Here is a 19,512-nt window from a genome sequence, read left to right on the forward strand (position 1 = left end):
AAATCTTTATCATGCGGCTTAGTACCAGACTTCCTTAACATGACTCCCAAAGCACAAGAAATAAAAGCAGGAATCAATAAATGGGATAGATTCAGACTAGGAACCTTTTTCTCAGCAAAGGAAACAATCAACAATATGAAGAGAGAGCCTACAGAGTTAGAGAAAATCTTTGCCACACACACTTCAGATAGAGTACTAATCTCCAGAATTTATAAGGAACTCAAAAACTTTACACCAAGAATACAAATAACCCAATCAATAAATGGGCTAAGGAACTGAGTAAATACTTCACAAAAGATTTACAAGCAATCAACAGATATATAAAAAAATGTTCAACATCTCTAGTAATAAGATTACTAATAAGATTTCATCTCACCCCAATTAGAATGGCTATGATCAAGAATATAAGAAATAATAAGTGTTGGCGAGGATGTGGGGAAAAAGGCACACTCATACGTTGCTAAAGCAGGCAGGGTTGCAAATTGGTGCAGCCACTCTGGAAAGCAGTGTGGAGATTCCTTAGAAAACTTGGAATGGACCCACCATTTGACCAGCTATCCCACTCATTGGTCTATACCCAAAGGACTTAAAATCAGCATACTACAGTGATGCAGTCACATCAATGTTTATAGCTACTCAGTTTACAATAGCTAGATTATGGAACCAACCTAGATGTCCTTCAACAGATGAATGGATAAAGAAACTGTGGTATGTATACACAATGGAATATTATTCAGCCATAAAGAAGAATAAAATTATGGTATTTGCAGGTAAATGGATGGAGTTGGAGAATATCAGGCTAAGTGAAATAACCAATCCCCAAAAACCAAAGGCCAAATGATTTCTCTGATAAGTGGATGATAATACATAATGAGGGGAGGAGAAGATAAGGGAAGAATGGAGGAAGGATGGATTGTGTAGAGGGAAATGAGGGGTAGGGGGTGAAGGAAAGATAATAGAATGAGACACACATCATTACCCTATGTACATGTATGATTACCCAAACAGTGTGCCTCTACTTTGTGTATAGAGAAATGAAAGCTGTACCCCACTTGTGAATAATTAATCAAAAAATAATTAAAAAAAATAAAAAATATAAAAAAACATGGGCTAAGGATGTGACTCAGTGATTAAGCACCCTTGGGTTCAATCCCTGGTTACCACCCACTCACCCAATCTTTACTTTTATACAAAAATGTATACATAAGGAGGTAAAAGTGATTCCTTGCAATGCTTCAGTTTCACCACAACAAACATTGTCAGTTTGTTGTTTACCTTTCAGCACTATTTCTTTTTACTAGGGGAAGAAGACTTACCACAAAATACATCCTCCTCCTCCTCCTCAAAAAAAAAAAAAAAAAAAAAAAAAAAAAGAAAGAAAGAAAGAAAAAAAAAAGAAGAAAAAGAAAGAAAAAGAAAATTTTTTTGGTAATGGGGATTTAAGGATTAAACCCAGGAGCACTTTACCACTGAGCTATATTCTAAGTCCTTTTTTTTTTTCATTTTGAGGCAGGATCTCACTAAGTTATTGAAGCTGACCTCAAATTTGTGATCCCCCTGCCTCAGTCTTCTGAGTCCCTGGAGTTTCAGGCATGTGCCACTGTGTTCAGCATCTTCAAACATTTTTAAGTATAAAGTTTGATATTCTTAATTATAGGCATAACATTGTACAACAGAACTCTAAAACTTACTTGTCTTACATAATTGAGAATTTGTGTTCCTTATTTAGCAGCTCCCCATTTCCTCTCTTCCAAGCCCCTGGTAGCTACTGTTCTTTCTACTTCAATGAGTTTGTTTTTAATATGTCAGTGGAATAATAGTCCCTTCCTTCTATGACTGACTTATTTTACTTAGCATCATGCCCTAAATGTTCATCCATGTTGTAGTATATGATAGAATTTCCTTCCTTTTTAAGGCTGAATAATATTCCATGGTGTGTATAGATTCACTTTATTTATCCATTTTATCTGTGGATAGTTACATTTTTTCCACATGTTGGTTACTGTGAATAGTGCTTCAATGAACATGGATCATTGATGGACCCTGATCTCAATTCTTTAGTATAAAATACCAGAAATGGGATTTCTGGATTGCATGCATGATAGTTTTATTATTTTTTAATGAATTGATTATTTTAAAAAAATTTTGTGTTACCTGAGATTGAAACTGGAGACACTCTACCACTGAACTACATCCCCATTCCTTTATTTACTATTTTTATTTTGAGATGGGGTCTCACCGTGTTGCATAGGATGGCCTCAAACTTGCAATCCTGCTTCAGTCTTCCGAATCTCTGAGATTAAAGGTGTGCGCCACTGAGCCTGGCTATCTGTCTGTTAGCTTTTTGTGTGATTTCTGGAGAAATGTATATTCAAATCATTACTCCTATTTTAAATCAGATTATTAATTTTTTAAACCAATGAGTTGTAAGAGTTTCTTATGTGTTTTGAAAACTAGTCCCTTATCTGATATATGACTTGCAAATATTTTCTCCTATTCTGTAGATCACCTAAAAAAAAAAATAGATGAACCTGGAAAAACAACAGGAAATAGTCCAAGGGAGACCTTGTAAGCATTTTTTAAAAGATTCAATGCACCCCCCCCGCCCCCACCATGCATGCAGCCAGGTCTCTTTCCACTTCTCCACCATGGGTGGGAAGCAACACTTGCTCTCTCCAGAAGCCATGTGGATGCTGCCTCCAGTGAAGCTAAATACACCTCTTTTTGTCATAACTTAAAAAAAAAAAAAAGTTTTGTCCTTCTGACAGCATGAAGTCACTAAACATTTTTAAATGAGTGACATAATGTGCACCCTTCAGAAAGATTGCCTGTCACTTTGAATGAATCATCTCTGCAGCCAATTTTTTTTTTTTTTTTCCACTCCTAGATAAGCATTCCTAACTGCTTCCAACTGCTTTTAGAGTAAAGACCCAAATCTTTCCCAGGTTTACAAGACCCTTCTCTAACTCAGACCGAGGGTGAACCTCACTTGAGTTCTTCCCACCCAACTGCACCCATCCCCCCAAAGCGAGTTCTTTCCTTCCTCCGAGCACCGCCCAGCCTCTCTCAGACCTATGCAGGGACGTTCTTGTCCTGCTTGCCCTTTGCTGGGTGCATTTCCCTCAATCCCAGCAGAGACTCAGACTGAAAGCCTGCGGGGCTTCTCAGGGGGCCTTTGTCTGAACTCCAAAAACTTTCCCTTTTTCCGTAATGAGAGTTCCAAGTCTATCACACCCATCATTTGCTTGAGAACTTTTTTTTTTTTTTGCTTTAAGCACATTTTATTTTATTTATTTATTTTTATTAAAATCTTTTTTTATTTTTACGGACTGCTTTTTGATTCATTGTACACAAATGGGGTACAACTTTTCATTTCTATGGTCGTGCACAATGTGGATTCACACCATTCATGTAATCATAGGGACACAGAGGGTAATACTGTCTGTTTCATTCTGTCTTTCTGTCCTCCACCCCCTGCCCACCCCATTTTCCTCTACACCTTCCAAAGTTCCTTGGCTCTTCTCTGCCCGCCCCCCGCCACCCCCCCTCGTTATATATTGTCATGTAGATCACCTTTTTACTCTGTTGGTTGTTTTCCTTGTTATGTTAAAGATCAGTAGTTTGGTGTAGTCCCACTTTTCTATGTTTACCTTCGGTGTGTGTGTTTTTGGAGACATAACCATGAAATTCTATACTTTGCTTCCACATACACAGAGGCAGGTATCAATATGTACAGCATCACTTCCTTTTTGTAGGAAAAATGCATATATATGTATACAACTTACTTTTTATAAATGCATTTATTAGTGCATTATAGTCATACACTATGGTGGAGTTTATTTTGATATATTCATATGCATATAATATAATTTGCTCCATTTCAGTCCCCAGTACTTCAACTTTCCCTCCTCTCCTCCCTCCCCCTGGTTCCCTTCCTCTCCTGCATTGATCTTCCTGCAATTTATTTGTTTATTTTTAATTGGTGCATTATCGTTACATATAAAAGTGGAGTACACTGCACTATGTTCATTACATGCACATACCATAATTTGGTCAATTTCACTCTATAACTTAATTTTTATTATTTATACCTAAACTATTTGGTGGTGCACAATGCACTTTCCCCCTTAATATCATATATCAGCATATATAAATGGATCTTCTATCTTTCAAGTGACTATTTAGTAAATAAGAGCTATTATTATTATTATTATTTTTGTGTGTGTGGTACTGGGGATTTGAACTTAGGGCCTTGTGCTTACGAGACAAGTGCTCTACCAACTGAGCTATATCCCCAGCCCAAGAGCTATTATTTTTAAGTATGCATTTATGTAAGACATCGTCATAATTTAGGGTTAGGTCATGTGTCGTGAATTCTCTTACCTGGATTGCCATTTAAAAAACTCATTGGGATACTTATTTATTTTGCTGTAAGAAAATCATTAATTTTTAGTTATCAAATCTATTGCTCTTTTTCTTGGTTTCTGAGCTTGTTAACATGCTAAAATGCCTTCTGGAAATAAAGATTAACTTCTACTATGTTGCCGATTGTCTCCTCTCTTAACACCCTCCATTCTTTGCCACATGTTTATAAGTTATGCCCCTCACTTGCTAAATAGGGGTAATGTAGGACAAACTACACTCAAAAATAGAATAATACAAATAAACTGCAAAAAGTAATACAAAGGGAAATACATAGAAATTCATGATTGAAGAGGGAAAATACACATCTCGTCTGGAATAGACATTGGGCTAAGTTGTCAGGTGGAGATGCAACTTTATTTTTCCAGATGGCTACGCCCACTTCTCCTGAACCATTTGCTGGATAATCTTTCTTTTCCACACTGCTGTGAAGTGACAGAATTTTTAAAAAATTTTTTAAATCAGAATTTTATGGAAGGTATTTTTCAAACAATCCCCTATCTAGCTCATGCCTCCACCACATATGAGTCTTCACTATAGTTTAAAACTCCTCATCTTTCTTTTCAGTTTGGTATTGAGGATTGAACCCAGGGGTACTATATCCTCAGTACTTTTTTGTCTTATTTTTTAATTTTGTAACAGGGTTTTGCTTACTCGCTAAGCCTGGCCTTGAGTTTGCAAAGCACCTGCCTCAGCCTTCCAAGTCTCTAGAATTACAGACATGTGCAACTGCCTTGGCTAAAGTTTCTCTTTTCTACATGTTCAAACACCAGCCACATCTGGGTGACAGCTGTCATTGTGGACCTCTTGGGATACCACTACCATGGTCTTCTAATGAAAACACAGGCCAGAGCAGCTGTTGATCTTAGAATCCACGCCTGGCAGTACAGCATCTTGGGAAGATTCGCCCACTCTGTGAATTTATTTCATCTGTGAACTAAGCCCAGGCAATGTGTTTGGAGAGATGGTAAAGAAGTCTGTATTCTCAAGAGGGAGAGCGGTCAGTGGGTGTAGGCATCACTCTGTGATGATAACTGCCCCATTTCCTTCTGACAACACTTGAGCCCTATTCATTTCCTTGAGAAAACCAGAAATTTTCATTTACTCACAAGTCAACACATGAGATGAGGTGTAGCTTGTTGACCAGGAGATAGGAAATCCATTTTAAGAAAAGGACAAGGTTGATCTGACTTACATATCAAGGGGCCCAATCAATTGACTTGAACCTCAATTTCTTAATCTGTGGCAGGTAGTTAGACTATGTGATCTCTTGGATCTAGTAGGTAGAAATTTGTTATTCTATGACAATATGATTTCTCTATTTATTAATGTAAAACTTTTTTACAGATAATTGAGTCCTTGCTATATGCAAAGAATTCTTCTGGACACAGATGAATCAGACACAGTCATGTTATGATGCTTACAAAGAAAGGAGTTTATTTGGAAGATGGAAGTGGAATGCCACAGATCAGTGTGACTTCAATATAGAATATGCCAGTAGCCCAATTCCAAATTGGAATACAGGCTCTGTGATGTACCATTAGTCCACACTGAGGTTTATTTTAATGATTCCTGTTGATGTCAAAGCCTCCCTCAGGGTTTGTGTGGTGATAACACAGGGGGTGTGTTATCATAATCTCTTTTCCTAGTCGTGGCATTTAGAGTCATTGTAGTTTTTGTTAGTTTGTTTTTTGCTTCTGTAAATCCTTTCTTAAGACCAACTGCTAACAGTATTTTGAAGCTGTGTCTAGAAGCAACAGAGGTTTTATGATGCTACCTTTCTACTTAAAATAGCACAACTCTACAGTGATGTTTCCTTTTCCTTTTCTCATTCTTTCTTATCATAGTAACCCTTTTTGTAGGGAGGGGCGTGATACTAGGGATTTAACTCAGGGGCATTTGACTATTGAGCCACATCCCCCTTCCTATTTTCTATTTTCTTTAGAGACAGGGTCTCACTGAGTTGCTTAGGTCCTCACCGTTGCTGAGGCTGGCTTTGAACTCATGATCCTCCTGCCTCAGTCACGGAGGCCGTGAGATTACAGGCATGCGGCACTGCGCCTGGCTTTGTTTTCTTAGGCTCTCATCCCAATAATTCACCAATACTGTACAGGGATATATGTTTAAAACATTTTGAATTAAGGGCTTCAGAAAGGTGAGTTTTGACTAAGATGAAGGAAGACAAGCATTTGGGAGCCAGAGAGTTGCTTTTTCTCAAAGTTCATGAGAATATACCCAACATCCGGTTGGAGATCAGTGGAAAGAAGAATCAGTCGGAGCCTTGGAAAGTCAGGAAAGAACAAAAAAAAAAAAAAAAAAAAAAAAAAAAGGAATAACTTGAGTAATGGAGATCTCGTAGGAGGTAGCCAGGCTGAAAAGTGACAGTATGGAATAGAAACATGGTATGATGAACTTAGTGGGAGGGTCACAGTGGTCAGACTCTGAGGAAGGGCATTATGGATCTCACTTTCATCTTCTAGCACCCAGCAAGTAGAGGTGGGGCCATGATAAGAACTGACTGGCGAGCACATGCCATGGTGAATGGACAGCATTGTCGTAGTCACGGTGCACAATCTCCATGCTATACATTTATTTTTCATAGATCTATGAAAAATGTCTCCTCACTTAATATCTTTTCAGTAAGAATGCAGAGAATAAGGAGTTTGAGAAGGTCTAGCTGTATGTTCTTAAAAGACAAAAATAAGTAAGCAAAATTATGTTTATACTAAGGTATAATTCTCTTCAGTCACTTCATAGTGTAATAGCCTGTTGAGGCAACTTCCAACAAGAATGTCATTTAGATGCTTCCATGATGGCTGAGGGGTGAGTACTGTGGTCTGCAGGGAAGAGTAATAAATATAACTCTGGTAATCAATCCATTGTCCATCTAAAGGCAAGGACTATTTCAATAGAATAGTTCTCATTCTGTTGGAATAAAATTTAAAAAACATACACAGTGCCTGTGAAAGGAATAGAATGTTTGGCTTATGGTCAAGCAGAGCATAGGACTTATTGAAAAAAAGCAATATATATTACAATTTTCTTCTTTATTTTTCAGCTAGTTTCCATTAGTGCAGTTTCCCAAAAGATGTGGATCACGTTTTCAATTTAGATATTACTACAGAACACTATAATTCAAATTTCTTTGCTGGTTTTCACTAAATAATCCAAACTTCCAGCCAATAACCAATGTTTTAAATGATTTCCTAGTGCTATTTACATACAATAGCCAACTCTCAAAATGATAATACCTTTAGGAGCAAATATCCTCAGAATGCAGTGCGTGACTTACCTGGAGAGAGATTCAATAAAAGTTTGGGGTGGATGATGAACCTAGTCTACAGGAATTCCACATTAAGTCATAATTGGCTTTGTGCTGAGAGAGTAGATGTCAATTGGAGAAATGAGGCCCAGGGGAGAGTAAGAGTATTTTAACAACAAAGCAACTGATTGCCCACTTATTATTCAAAACAATAGAACCACAGGAAGGACTTCTCTAATCCCACAACAGAAGTGTAACCTGGCCCAGATGTCCATCCTTGAGAAAATGTCTACGGCAGATTTGATGGAGAATCTCAGAGAAGAACTCACCTGCTTCATCTGCTTGGACTATTTCAGCAGCCCAGTGACCACTGAGTGTGGGCATAGCTTCTGTCTGAGGTGTCTCCTTAAGAGCTGGGAGGAACAAAACACACTTTTATCTTGTCCTGAGTGCTGGAGGACTTTGGGGGGCCCTCATTTCCAGCCCAATGAGCGGCTGGGGAGACTGGCTAGCATCGGCAGGCAGCTCAGATCCCAGGTGCTGCAGAGTGAGGAGGAACAAGTCAACTGTGGGAGAATGCCCCCCACGAGGGTGTTCTCTGATGATGAGCAGAGTGTAACTGTTTTTTCAAGCCAGAGTCATGGAATAAACAGAGTGTATCTCTCGAGTGAGGCTGAGGAGCAACACAGAGTAAGACCGGCTGCTCAATATAAATCTCAGAACCAATCAGGCTCCGGGTCATCTTGTAGTTACTGGTTTTCATGTCTCTTCACAACTTGGTGCTCTGCTCATTAGCCACTGAGTTTGTCTTTATTGCAGGAGAAACTCCAGGAAATCCTAAGTCTTCTCCGTAAAAAGAGGAAGGAAGCTCAGGCTATACTGACCCACGAGAGGGAGAGAGTGATATTGTGTAAGGTCAGTATCTGTCTTTCTCTTATGCTTGAGTGTGATCCTATAAGGAAGGCTGTAGGGATACATGGTGAAATATCAGGGAGTCAAAAGGACAATTGTTTCTGGTCCTGGTCCCACAATATGAGTTCCTTACTTCAGGCTGCCTGCCTCTGCTTGTCTACCTGGGAATCTCACAACTCAGCTCAAGTTCAACCTTGCCCAGACAGATGTTTTCTTTCTTTCTTTCTTTTTTGGGGGGGAGGGGGTGTATCAAGGATTGAACTCAGGGGCACACAACCACTCAGCCACATCCCCAGCCCTATTTTGTATTTTATTTGGAGACAGGGTCTCACTGAGTTGCTTAGCGCCTCACCATTGCTGAGTCTGGCTTTGAACTCAATGACCCTCCTGCCTCAGCCTCCCGAGCTTCTGGGATTATAGGCGCGTGCCACCGTGCCCAGCCAGACTTACTATTATTTTTTTCTTCTTTGTGCATCTAGACAATCTTGGTTACTTCTATTATGGCTCTGATTTTAATGATCAAAACCATACATTATACACACAGCCATATAATATAGGATGGAAATCAATTTTAAAGAAGTGTCTCAAATGCTTTCAGGGGGGAAAAAGAGAATGTGAATTAAAAATAAATGAGAGAAAGGGATATAAAGGCAGAATAGTAGCTTGAATTAAACCTGAACTAATACCTAAGCTTAGTCACAGATTTAGATATAAGTTGTCTAGCAGTTAAAGCAAAGAACTACATGCTTAATTAGATTTAAAAAAAATATGGATGTCTAAGCCTCCCAGTAGACTTTGAGGCCTTAAGTGCAAATATTTAAGATGTACATTTCTGTGTCCAGTATGTGAGCAAATACCTACTTTTGTTGAAGTTTTTGTTGAATAAATGCACACATGCATTTTTCACAAGTTTTCTCCTTAGTTAATTTTGCTTTTTTTTTTTTTTTTTTAAATCACAGTACGGATGATCACCTGTCATTTTTTTCTTTGTTTGTTTGCTTGTTTATTTTTGGTTTCCTCCAATAGAATGACAGTTCCTGGGAACTGAAGTTTTTCTTTTTTTCTTTTGGTACCAGGGATTGAACTTGGGGGCACTTTATCACTCAACCACATTCCCAACCCTATTTTGTATTTTATTTGGAGACAGGGTCTCACTGAGTTGCTCAGCACCTCACCATTGCTGAGGCTGGCTTTGAACCTACAATCCTCCTGTCTCAGCCTCCCGAGCTTTTTTTTTTTTTAAAAATTTTTTAGTTGTCAATGGGTCTTTTATTTTATTTATTTATATGTGGTGCTGAGTAGCAAAACCAGGGCCTCACACATGCCAGGCAAGCGCTCTACCACTGAGTCACAATTCCAGCCCCAGAAGTTTTGCTTTTGATTTTATTGTGTCGGTTGCATATACACTTTTGGAAAGCATCAACCTTTCCACCCAGCTAGTCAATAGAAGGTGTATGTTATGTATGAGGTTTCGAGAATTGTTACTGTAGGACTTTGGAGGGATTAAAAATCTATGGACCTGAGTGTTTCTGTTACTAATTTGATTATATTGTCTGTGTGTGTGTACCTGTGCACATGTATGTGATGGCAGGAAGAGACAAAAACTTGTAAACAGGTTGTTGTGTCAGAATATATGAAGATGCACCAGTTCCTGAAGGAGGAAGAACAGCTCCAACTCCAGCTACTAGAAAAGGAGGAAAGAAAGAACATGAAAAAACTGAGGGACAACGAGATCCAGCTGGCCCAGCAAATCAGAAGCCTCAACAAAATGATCGGACAGATAGAGACCACATGTCAGAACTCGGCTTTTGAATCTTTTGAGGTGAGGATAAAATTCACGAGAGTGTCAGAAAACTAAAAAGCGTTGGGGCTGTAACTCTGTGGTAGAGCATTCACCTAGCATGCTTGAGGCCCTGGGTTTAATTCCTAGAACTGAACAACAACAACAAAAAAGTCATAGAAATATTTTTCTTTATCTAAAAACTAAGGTCTGCTTTAAAAGTCATTTCTCCTAAGAACTGACATTCTCTATGTCAATAAAGTATTGAAAAGGAGGAAGGAAAAAAAAAAAAAAAAAAAAAAAACCAGCAAGGAAAACCTACCCAAATTAGCTTGATGATGATGGCAATTTCTTCTCTGCCCACCTCTTTGTCATCTAGGGTGTGTTGAATACTCTGTTAAGTTTATTAATGAAGATTTACTATGGCCTGAGCACACTAAATATAATCTTCTCAAAGGCCTGGTAAAGATAAGTACTATTATGGTATAGAATGTAGTGACTGTCATCTGCAAAAGGGGTGCATAGTAGCACTTCTTTAAAGATAATTTGCCTGTAAAACAGCTATTAGGTGGCAGGACCTAGATAGTCCGTGCACCCAAACCATTTTCCTCTCCATCGTTGCTCTTCTGCCTTCCTCTGCATTATCTAGAACCTTCTCCAACATAAGCCAGATGAGCCAACACCAGCTTTCAGGTCTGTTTCTTGGACTGGTTCCACAGGCTGCTACTATTTCACTTTGTGCCTTCAAAAAAAAAAAAAAAAAAAAACCCAAAAAATACCAAAAAACCACAAACCTCCAATTTTACACAGACTGTCTCAGCTCTCCCTGGGTCATTTTCCTTTTTTCTCATCTCTGCCTCTCTGAGGCATTGTGATAATGAGACTAATATTCCATTCATTTGTTAACAACAGGTTCTCTTGATAAAGTGACGTTTTGAGTAAAAGAACAAAATGTTTTTCATCACTGTGAGAAAACATCTCATGTTCACCAAAAACCACCCCTGGAAGAAATTAGTGATTTTTTTTTTTTTTTTTTTTCCTGCCCTATGTGCTTGTTCTCAAAGCATGCTGGGACCATGGGGAGTGAATTCTGTGAACATTGCAAAGGACTGTATCTAAAATGAACTCATCTTTACTGGTGATCAAAATGAACAAATGCTAACCTTTTTTCTTTCATACCCTTAGGAAGTAAGAGGAGCCCTGGAAAGGTAGGCTTCTGTCTCATGTTCAGTTTTGTAGTATGTGGGGTTATGTTGCTGATGAAATAGAACATGAGATGATGTAAGTCATCTATGCTCTGGGGGCTAGGTGAGATGGACTCAAAGGGGACCAGGTCATGTGCCAAGGAGAGAGAGAGTGAAGATCTCTGCTCTCTTATAGGAGCGAATCACTCCTGCTTCAGTGTCCGGAGGCCACTGCCACAGAACTGAGTCTGTGCCACATCACCGGAATGAGAGAGATGCTAAGAAAATTCAGCAGTAAGTCAGCCTGATTTGTCCAACCTCCAGAGACTTCCAACATTAACTTCAGTTTATGTTAAGGCATGCAGAACCTAGCTCATGGGCAGATTTCTCTAATATAAAATACTCACCAACTAATGTTAGAGTCTAAGTTCAGTTATCCTGACCATGTACTAAACACCAGGCTGGAGCCACAGACCATGTCAGTACTTGTTCGGAGAGAAACAGTGAGACTTGATTCCATCTGACTTTGTTTGCTATTTAAGGAATCCTGGTCCTTCCTTTGTTTTGATTTTTCTGGGTTGTCCATCTGTGGGCTTCCATTCCAGGGTAGTCCATCCCCTGTGCAGGCACATACACACCCCTTGTGCAGAGGTTTCTGCATTTCTAGTTCTGTTTTTGTAAGGATAAAAACTGACTTAACCTTTTAAATTCCAGTGAGGGAACATTAAAAACTATTCTCTTAACATGCTCCATATATTTAGACTGGCTGAGACCAAGACAGATCAGCATTAATTCTCAGTTTGATTTTGTTGACAATCTGCATTCAAAGGCAGGCTTAACGAACTTTGGACTCAACAGATATCTAGTGTCTACTCTGTGCCTGGTACTAGGCTATTGAGCTCTGAGCTTGCTGACATTAATGAGTAAGATTGAAATTGTCTTTGCTTTCTTAGGATTTTCTGTACAATTGAGGGGTTAGACATTCATCACACAGATAAATAGATGTGGTTGGGATTTAATTTATAAATCAAAGTATGAGGTTATATGACAGTCTCTGGAGAGTCAGTGAAGTTGGAGGCCATTCTGTGACCTCTTCCCAGCCTCCTGGGAAGAGGACACTTCCTACTGGTCCATAGTGTGCTTCATTAAAATGTTAACCTATATCTGAACATGTCATAATAAAAAAATACTGATTAGGAATTGCTATTTAGGTACCGAGTAAGTGTCATCTTGATGGAGTTTCTACATCATTATGAACCTCAGTTTTCTTTTTCATATAAATGAGAAAAAGTCATAATACTTGTAATGATTAAATGAGATAATGCACAGAAAACGATTGACACATTAGAGGGAGTTCAACAAATGATAATTGCCTATATTTCTCTCCCATCCAAACTAAAGATCCAGAAGGAAGCAAGACTAACACAAATATAAGCTGTAAAAGATATAGATAAATGGTTCTGAGTTCTAAACCTGTCTGGTAAACAGAACAACTTTCATTCCTCTCTTAGAGTTTCCTCTCTCCCTCTAGGGCAGGCTAACCCTATTTCTGCATGTGACTCTTTTCTGCTTCTCTTTGGAGATTCATTCTTTGTTTTGTGAAACAGTGAAAATGAGCCCAGAGAGTCTCATGTCAACAAAACCAGTCCAGCCCACACCATGCTTCCTTAAATTGCATTTAAAGAATAGGAGTCAATATTAAGAATTTAGCGTCAGTTCCACATTTAGAGGATGGTTTTCAAGAATGTTAAGGGAAAATTCGTTCTTTTCTCCTCTTGCAGCAGAGATAACTCTGGACCCAGACACTGCCAATGCCTATCTAGTCTTGTCTGAGGATCTGAAAAGTGTGAGATACGGAGGAATCAGACAGCAGTTACCCGACAACCCGGAAAGATTTGACCAGTCCGCAACTGTGCTGGGAGCTCAGGTCTTCACCCACGGAAGACATTATTGGGAGGTGGAAGTGGGAAACAAGACTGAGTGGGAAGTGGGTATCTGTAAGGACTCTGTGAGCAGAAAGGGAAACCTCCCCAAGCCTCCGGGGGACCTCTTCTCGCTCATAGGTTTAAAAATTGGAGAGGATTACAGTCTCTGGGTCTCATCACCTTTGAAAGGGCAACACGTCCAAGAGCCTGTGCATAAGGTTGGCGTTTTCTTAGACTACGACTGTGGACACATAGCATTCTACAATGTGACAGATGAGTCCCTCATCTACAGTTTCCCTCCTGCTTCTTTCCAAGAGGCTCTCAGGCCTATCTTTTCCCCTTGCCTCCCAAATGAAGGGACAAACACAGACCCTCTTATCATCTGCTCACTGAATAGCCACATCTGAGGGACGGGTCCCTGTGATTCCACTGAGGACGAGGTCTGGGACCACCAGATGACTCATCACTAAGGTGATCAATGCCTGAAAGTCTTCACATCAGGTCGTCCGAAAGAAGATCCCACCCCCCCTCCACAATGAGTTTCCATGAAGCTGAGACCGAAATGAAGAACCAATTAGAAAATCATCTTCAACACCAGTAACAGAAAGTTAATCATATCCTGTGTCTTTAACCAAATTCATTATCTGGACTACCCTGCGTATGGGCTGGTCTCTCAAAATACAGAGAGAACTAGCCCCTATCACCCTGAATCCATTGTCATAGGCCAGTTTTTATAAATATATGTCGTTTTTTTTTTCTAGTGTATTTATTTATTTGACTCAAAATTGCTGCAGTTTGAATGTGTCTCTGTCCTTTGTGTGGAGCTCTGCCAGCGAGGGCAATTCAAATCCCTCCAGGGACCTGGTGCATGAGTTCTCCTTTCCAGGGTGGGTGACAGGGACCCAGGACTCTCAGCCTCCTCTGAGGCTGGAGTATTTGTATGCAGGAAGGCTTATGTGTTCAGAATGCTGCCGAGATCTGTGAACACCCTCAAATCAGTCAAGCTAGCATAATCACCAGAGGCTGGAAACTTCTGTTGTTTGTTTATGTTAGAAGATGACAGAGCAAAGTCTCTATTCAATAAATGTATCATGTCGATGGATACCAAATGACTTCACTGAGTTTTAAATAGTTATTTTCTGTGTTTTTGCTACTTGCTATGGGTAGAAGGCTTTCAATTCCTGGAAACCCAATGCAAGTCCACCCTCCTATCCTAGTTTCAGGGAAGGGGGTGGTGTCCAAGCTTAGCTCCTTTAGCTGGTTTCAGATCACCTCCTAGTGGAGGTCTGCATTCATGCCCCCCATTCTTGGTCTATCCTTCTAGGATTTTTTTCTTTTCCTTTTATTGGAATTCTTCCTTGCTTACATTGAAGAACGTTACCAAACACAAAAGCTATCTATCCCTTTATCTCCTCTTACCACTCATGTAAGTCAGTATCCTAACGCAGAGAACATTGCTGAGAGGGTTTAACCACCAGGCATTGCGGTGTAATTACTAAGGTTTTCAGGAAGAAAACTTATCACAGATTTTTGTTCTCTTTGGTTCTTTGTATTCTCCATTTGTGTTTTCATCCCTCCTTTGCATACAATGAGAATCAAAGAACTGGGGTTGGGCACAGTGGCGCACCCCTGTGATCACAGTGACTTGAAGGCTGAGGTGGGAGGATTGCAAGCTTGAGGCCAGCCTCAGCAACACAGGGACACCTATTAAAATTAAAAATAGAAAGGACTGGAGCTGAAGCTTAGTGGCGGAATGCCCTGGGTTCAATCCCCATTACCAGAAAAACAAAACAGAGAACTATAGAAGAGGAGGGCCAAAGACAGCATCTATAGATGATCTCTAGCTCTGTTTCCTTTTATTTTATTAGCTGGATTTTATTTCAGAATTTCTTACCTCCAAAATCTAAGAAAAGAATCTTAAAAAACAAACTCCAAATATTTGGTATTCATCTTTCTCAATTTCAGAAGACAGAACAGGGTGTTTTTTGCTTTTTTTTTTTTTTTTGGTAAATGATAAGAAATGCATTTTATTGTGCATTACATTTAATTGTAGTAGCTCATAGCTCCTTTTCCTCTTTCTCCTCCTCCTTCTTCTTTCTCTCCTTCTCCTTCTCCTTCTTCTTCTTTTCCCCCAGAGGGTTATTACCAAGAAAATCAGCCCATTGTCCTCTGGCAAAGTCATCCTGAGTGGGTCTTTGTTGCACCATTGTCTACACTGGGTTCCCCACAAACGGGGTATCTGGAGGAGATTAAATCTGTACTCCTTCTGAGTTTGCATAAGCCATCATGGAAAAGGTGCAAGAAACATTTTGTTCTAGGCTTCAAGGTAGAAACTCCAAACCAGACAAAGGAGGTAATGAGGATAGAGCAAGACAAAATGGAAAATGGAGAGGTGTGCTGCTTTGATGGGAAAGTCATCCTCTGGCAAAGGCTTAGTCTGTTGGCTCTACTTTGAATATGAAAGGAGTCGCACCTGGGGCCGGACCACCATTCCTCATGCCATCTCCTTCTCTTCCCCTTTCAACTTCCTGTCTTCTCCCTATAATCCTGATTTTTCCTTCCACTCATTCTTTTCTTTTTCTTTTTTATTTTTTAATAGCATTTATTTTTTATCGATTCTTTCTTAATGGTTTCTTCAAGAGGTAGCAATTTATAAGGCTGCATCTTTAGTGGGCATCAAAAACAATGGAATACAGAATCATAGCCTTTTCTTCTCTACTTCTCCATAACTAGCCAGAAAAGAAGAAGCATTTCTAGTCTTGAGAATTGGGGATTCCAAGAGTGTCCTCCATATTAGATTACCATCCAACTACTTTGACTTTTTATATTCTTGGTTCTAGAGTACCTTAAGAAGAATTACTATACGTCTCTTGTTCTGAAATCTAATTTGCCAATAAAACTCCATAATTTTTCTGATAAACTCTTTACTCTCTTGCTCTAATTATCTCTTCCCCCATCCCACCACAATGACCTAACTTCAATCTCTTATGCTTAGAGAGTATTGGTACCTGGTCTGACTTTGGATTACTTTACAAGGCCCTTTTGCCCTCATTTAACTCAAGATTGTGACCAATCTGTTCTTCCATATTCTTGGATTTTTTTGTGTGTTCCTTGAAGAGCTGGGAACAGAATAATAGGACATGGTAAGACAATTGCAAGAATGTGAAATATGCAGCAGATAAAATCATAGGCAGTCTTACAATTGATACAACTAATTGATACAACTAATACTTATATTCAGATATCTTTATTGCATGTTTATAACTTTTTGCTTTTTATGTATGTATTTTAAACAAAATGAAAATTAATATCACCTTAAGATTACACAGCAAACTTTCTCCATGTCATTAAATGTTTTCTAACAATATATTTTTTCCTCCCTAAATATATAAGTACCCATTTTCTAAGAATAAGCACATTATGTAAATTACATTTGTCATATCCAAATATTTACAGCTAATAGATTATATGATGATATTATCTAGTTAACAGTCTATATTAAAATGATCCCACTGGTCCTTGTAATGGTCTTCATAGTTGTCTTCCAGAAATCAGGAATAATATAGGAGCAGGCATGGAATTTTACTCTCCAGGAAAACATGGTTTTTAACGGGAGTAATATTCCATGATATGATGCTTCCTGATTTATTTAATCATTGGCCTACTGTGGAATATTTAGATTGTTTTCTATTTGTAGCTGTTATAAATGACACTGTGATGAACACATGTGTACACAGACCCTTGGGTGTCTCTTTAATTATTCCTCAAGGATATTCCCTGCAGGCAGGAAAGAGCTCCCAGAGCCAGTGGCCATGTGCCTGCAGGTTGCACATCCTCCTCCAACAGTTCTGCAAGCACTGCAGGTGGCCTGAAAAGTTTCACTCAGCTTCTCATTAGAGGGGCAGATGCACGAGTTTAGAGACAAGTGAAAGAACATGTTCTCTGTCCTATGGTCTTGCCAGAAGCATTGCATTTATACCAAGAACACTATCCTAGGAGGAATTAGAGCAGTGCTTGGGTTTTGAAATCAGTCCGTCGTTGGTTTGAACGTCTGACTGCATCACAAAGCAACTCTCCTAACTTTCACACATCATCTTACTTCTCAGAACCTTAGCTAAATCTTCTCAAAAATGTGGGAAATATGGAGTTGCTATGCCGATTACATGAGTTCACACAAAAATAACACTTGGGACAAGACGAATTTTTGTTAGTTCCCTTTTCCCCCTTTAAAAACTCAGTTTTGTAATTCTTCAGAAAGGGGATAGAAAAGTCACAAAATACGTGTATAGGATATGGAGCCAAAATCTATGAAATGTCCTCAAGATAGGTGTTACTACTTCAGCCAGAAAAGTTTAACACAAAATTCAGTTGGAGAAAAAGAAAACCTCTCTGGATTATTTTCTTATCTTTCATGCAAGTCCTGACATTGATGCTTGTGAGTATCCCATTTACCCAACTTTAAAAATCCACTAATATAATAAATAGTAAATAAATAAAATTGAAAACTCTTTTGGGGGATATACTATGGATTAAACCCAGGAGTACTTTACTATTATATTCCCAGACCATCTTATTTTTTAAATTTTTAAAAAAATGTTTTAAGTTGCTGATGGACCTTTATTTTATTCATTTATTTATATGTGGTGCTGAGAATCAAACCCAGTACCTCACATATGCTAGGCAAGTGCTCTACCAATGAGCCGTAGCCCCAGCTCTCTTTTTATTTTTTGAGACAGTTCTCACTAAGTTTTCTTAGGGCCTCACTAAATTGCTGAGGTCAGCCTTGAACTTGAGATCCTCCTATCTCAGACTCCTGAGTCACAAGGATTATAAAAGTGAAGCAACACAGCCAACATAAAATTGAATACTACCAGTCTTGGGAATCTCACACCTTTGCTTTGGGCTTCTGGGACAAGGTATGAACTTGGCTAATCACTTGTTCTGCAAGTGCTTGAAATGCTATAAGCAAATGAATAGATCGACCGTCTTTTTGCAAACATTGTGCTTCATTCTAAGGTGCACTAGTAGATTAGAGGTATTCTGAGATGCTGATTCCATCAATCTTCTCAGGGTGGTGCTGGGGATGGTAGCTACAAGCTGGGAACATTCCCATTTGCCACTCTTTCAGAGAAAGATAGATAGAGAGTTACTATTGCCTGGGATATTCTGCCATAGCTTTCTTATTGATAGTCAGCTTGCAGAATGAAACAAGGCTTTGTGAGACCTGAAGCTTATTCACAAGAGAAGAGTCCTCTTTAAAAAAAAAATAGTAAAATATTACAAATTATAAAATCAGGCCCAGGATCTTAGAGGGTCTTAAACAAAGAGGGGCCTGAAATTCAAGTTTCATGAGCTTCACAGTACATCTGTGCCTGGGATAGCCAGATGCAAGAATGAAGTGTAAAAGGAGTCAGACCACATCTCCCAGGTTCAAATCCCTGCTCCACCATTTACTAAACACACAACCTTGGGCAAGTTACTTATCTCCCCAGTTCCCTTATCAGTAAAAAAGGGATGGAAATAATATCTGCCTTTTAGTATCATTTTATGTGTCAAAGGACATAACTCTTGTGTTTAGAATACCACTTCGTTGAAGGTATAATCACACCATAGATGTTAACTATTCATAGCTCTTTGCCAAGCTTTGACATCTACTCTAGCCAGAGTCTGCAGTTTGGGATCCTGCCTTCTTTTTTCTCACAGTTCTAACCAAAAACTTACATCTGAGTTCTGCGACTCACCCTTCCCTCGTGGTCCTGTTTCCATTCTTCCTTGAGAGTCCATCTCTAGTTTTGCAATGGCCTGAAAGTATATTGCCTAATATCTAGTTCTTTTGAGTTCCTGATACTACTTCTCACTCTTCTGTATTGGGAAGTTTTCCTAAAAATGCTCGGGTATTTTAGTCATTGTCTTTTATTTGACTCATTAACTTTTTCTTTTCAGTTCAAACATTTGGAAGTGGTGTTTTCTTTCTGGGTTGTGTTTCTGATAGTGATAGCGGATTCACAATTTCTGGTTTAAAGAGGA

At 39.0% G+C, this 19,512-nt stretch overlaps 1 protein-coding gene across 1 annotated transcript; it reads left to right on the forward strand.

Annotated features, from left to right (window-relative positions):
- The first annotated feature begins 7,951 nt into the window (after nucleotides 1–7,951).
- Triml1 (tripartite motif family like 1) lies at nucleotides 7,952–13,892 on the forward strand. Its single transcript, XM_047551832.1, has 6 exons — nucleotides 7,952–8,374; nucleotides 8,504–8,599; nucleotides 10,188–10,418; nucleotides 11,562–11,584; nucleotides 11,757–11,854; nucleotides 13,342–13,892. Exons 1-6 carry the CDS (start codon nucleotides 7,952–7,954, stop codon nucleotides 13,890–13,892), a joined length of 1,422 nt encoding a protein of 473 aa, XP_047407788.1.
- The last annotated feature ends 5,620 nt before the right edge of the window (nucleotides 13,893–19,512 follow it).

This window comes from Sciurus carolinensis, chromosome 4 (genome assembly GCF_902686445.1).
Source record: "Sciurus carolinensis chromosome 4, mSciCar1.2, whole genome shotgun sequence".
NCBI lineage: Eukaryota > Metazoa > Chordata > Mammalia > Rodentia > Sciuridae > Sciurus > Sciurus carolinensis.

Coding starts and splice junctions, on each gene's coding strand:
- Triml1 (XM_047551832.1), top strand. CDS start 7,952: ATGTCCATCCTTGAGAAAATGTCTACGGCAGATTTGATGGAGAATCTC. Junction 10,419..11,561: donor CGGCTTTTGAATCTTTTGAG/GTGAGGATAAAA, acceptor TCATACCCTTAG/GAAGTAAGAGGAGCCCTGGA. Junction 11,585..11,756: donor GTAAGAGGAGCCCTGGAAAG/GTAGGCTTCTGT, acceptor GCTCTCTTATAG/GAGCGAATCACTCCTGCTTC.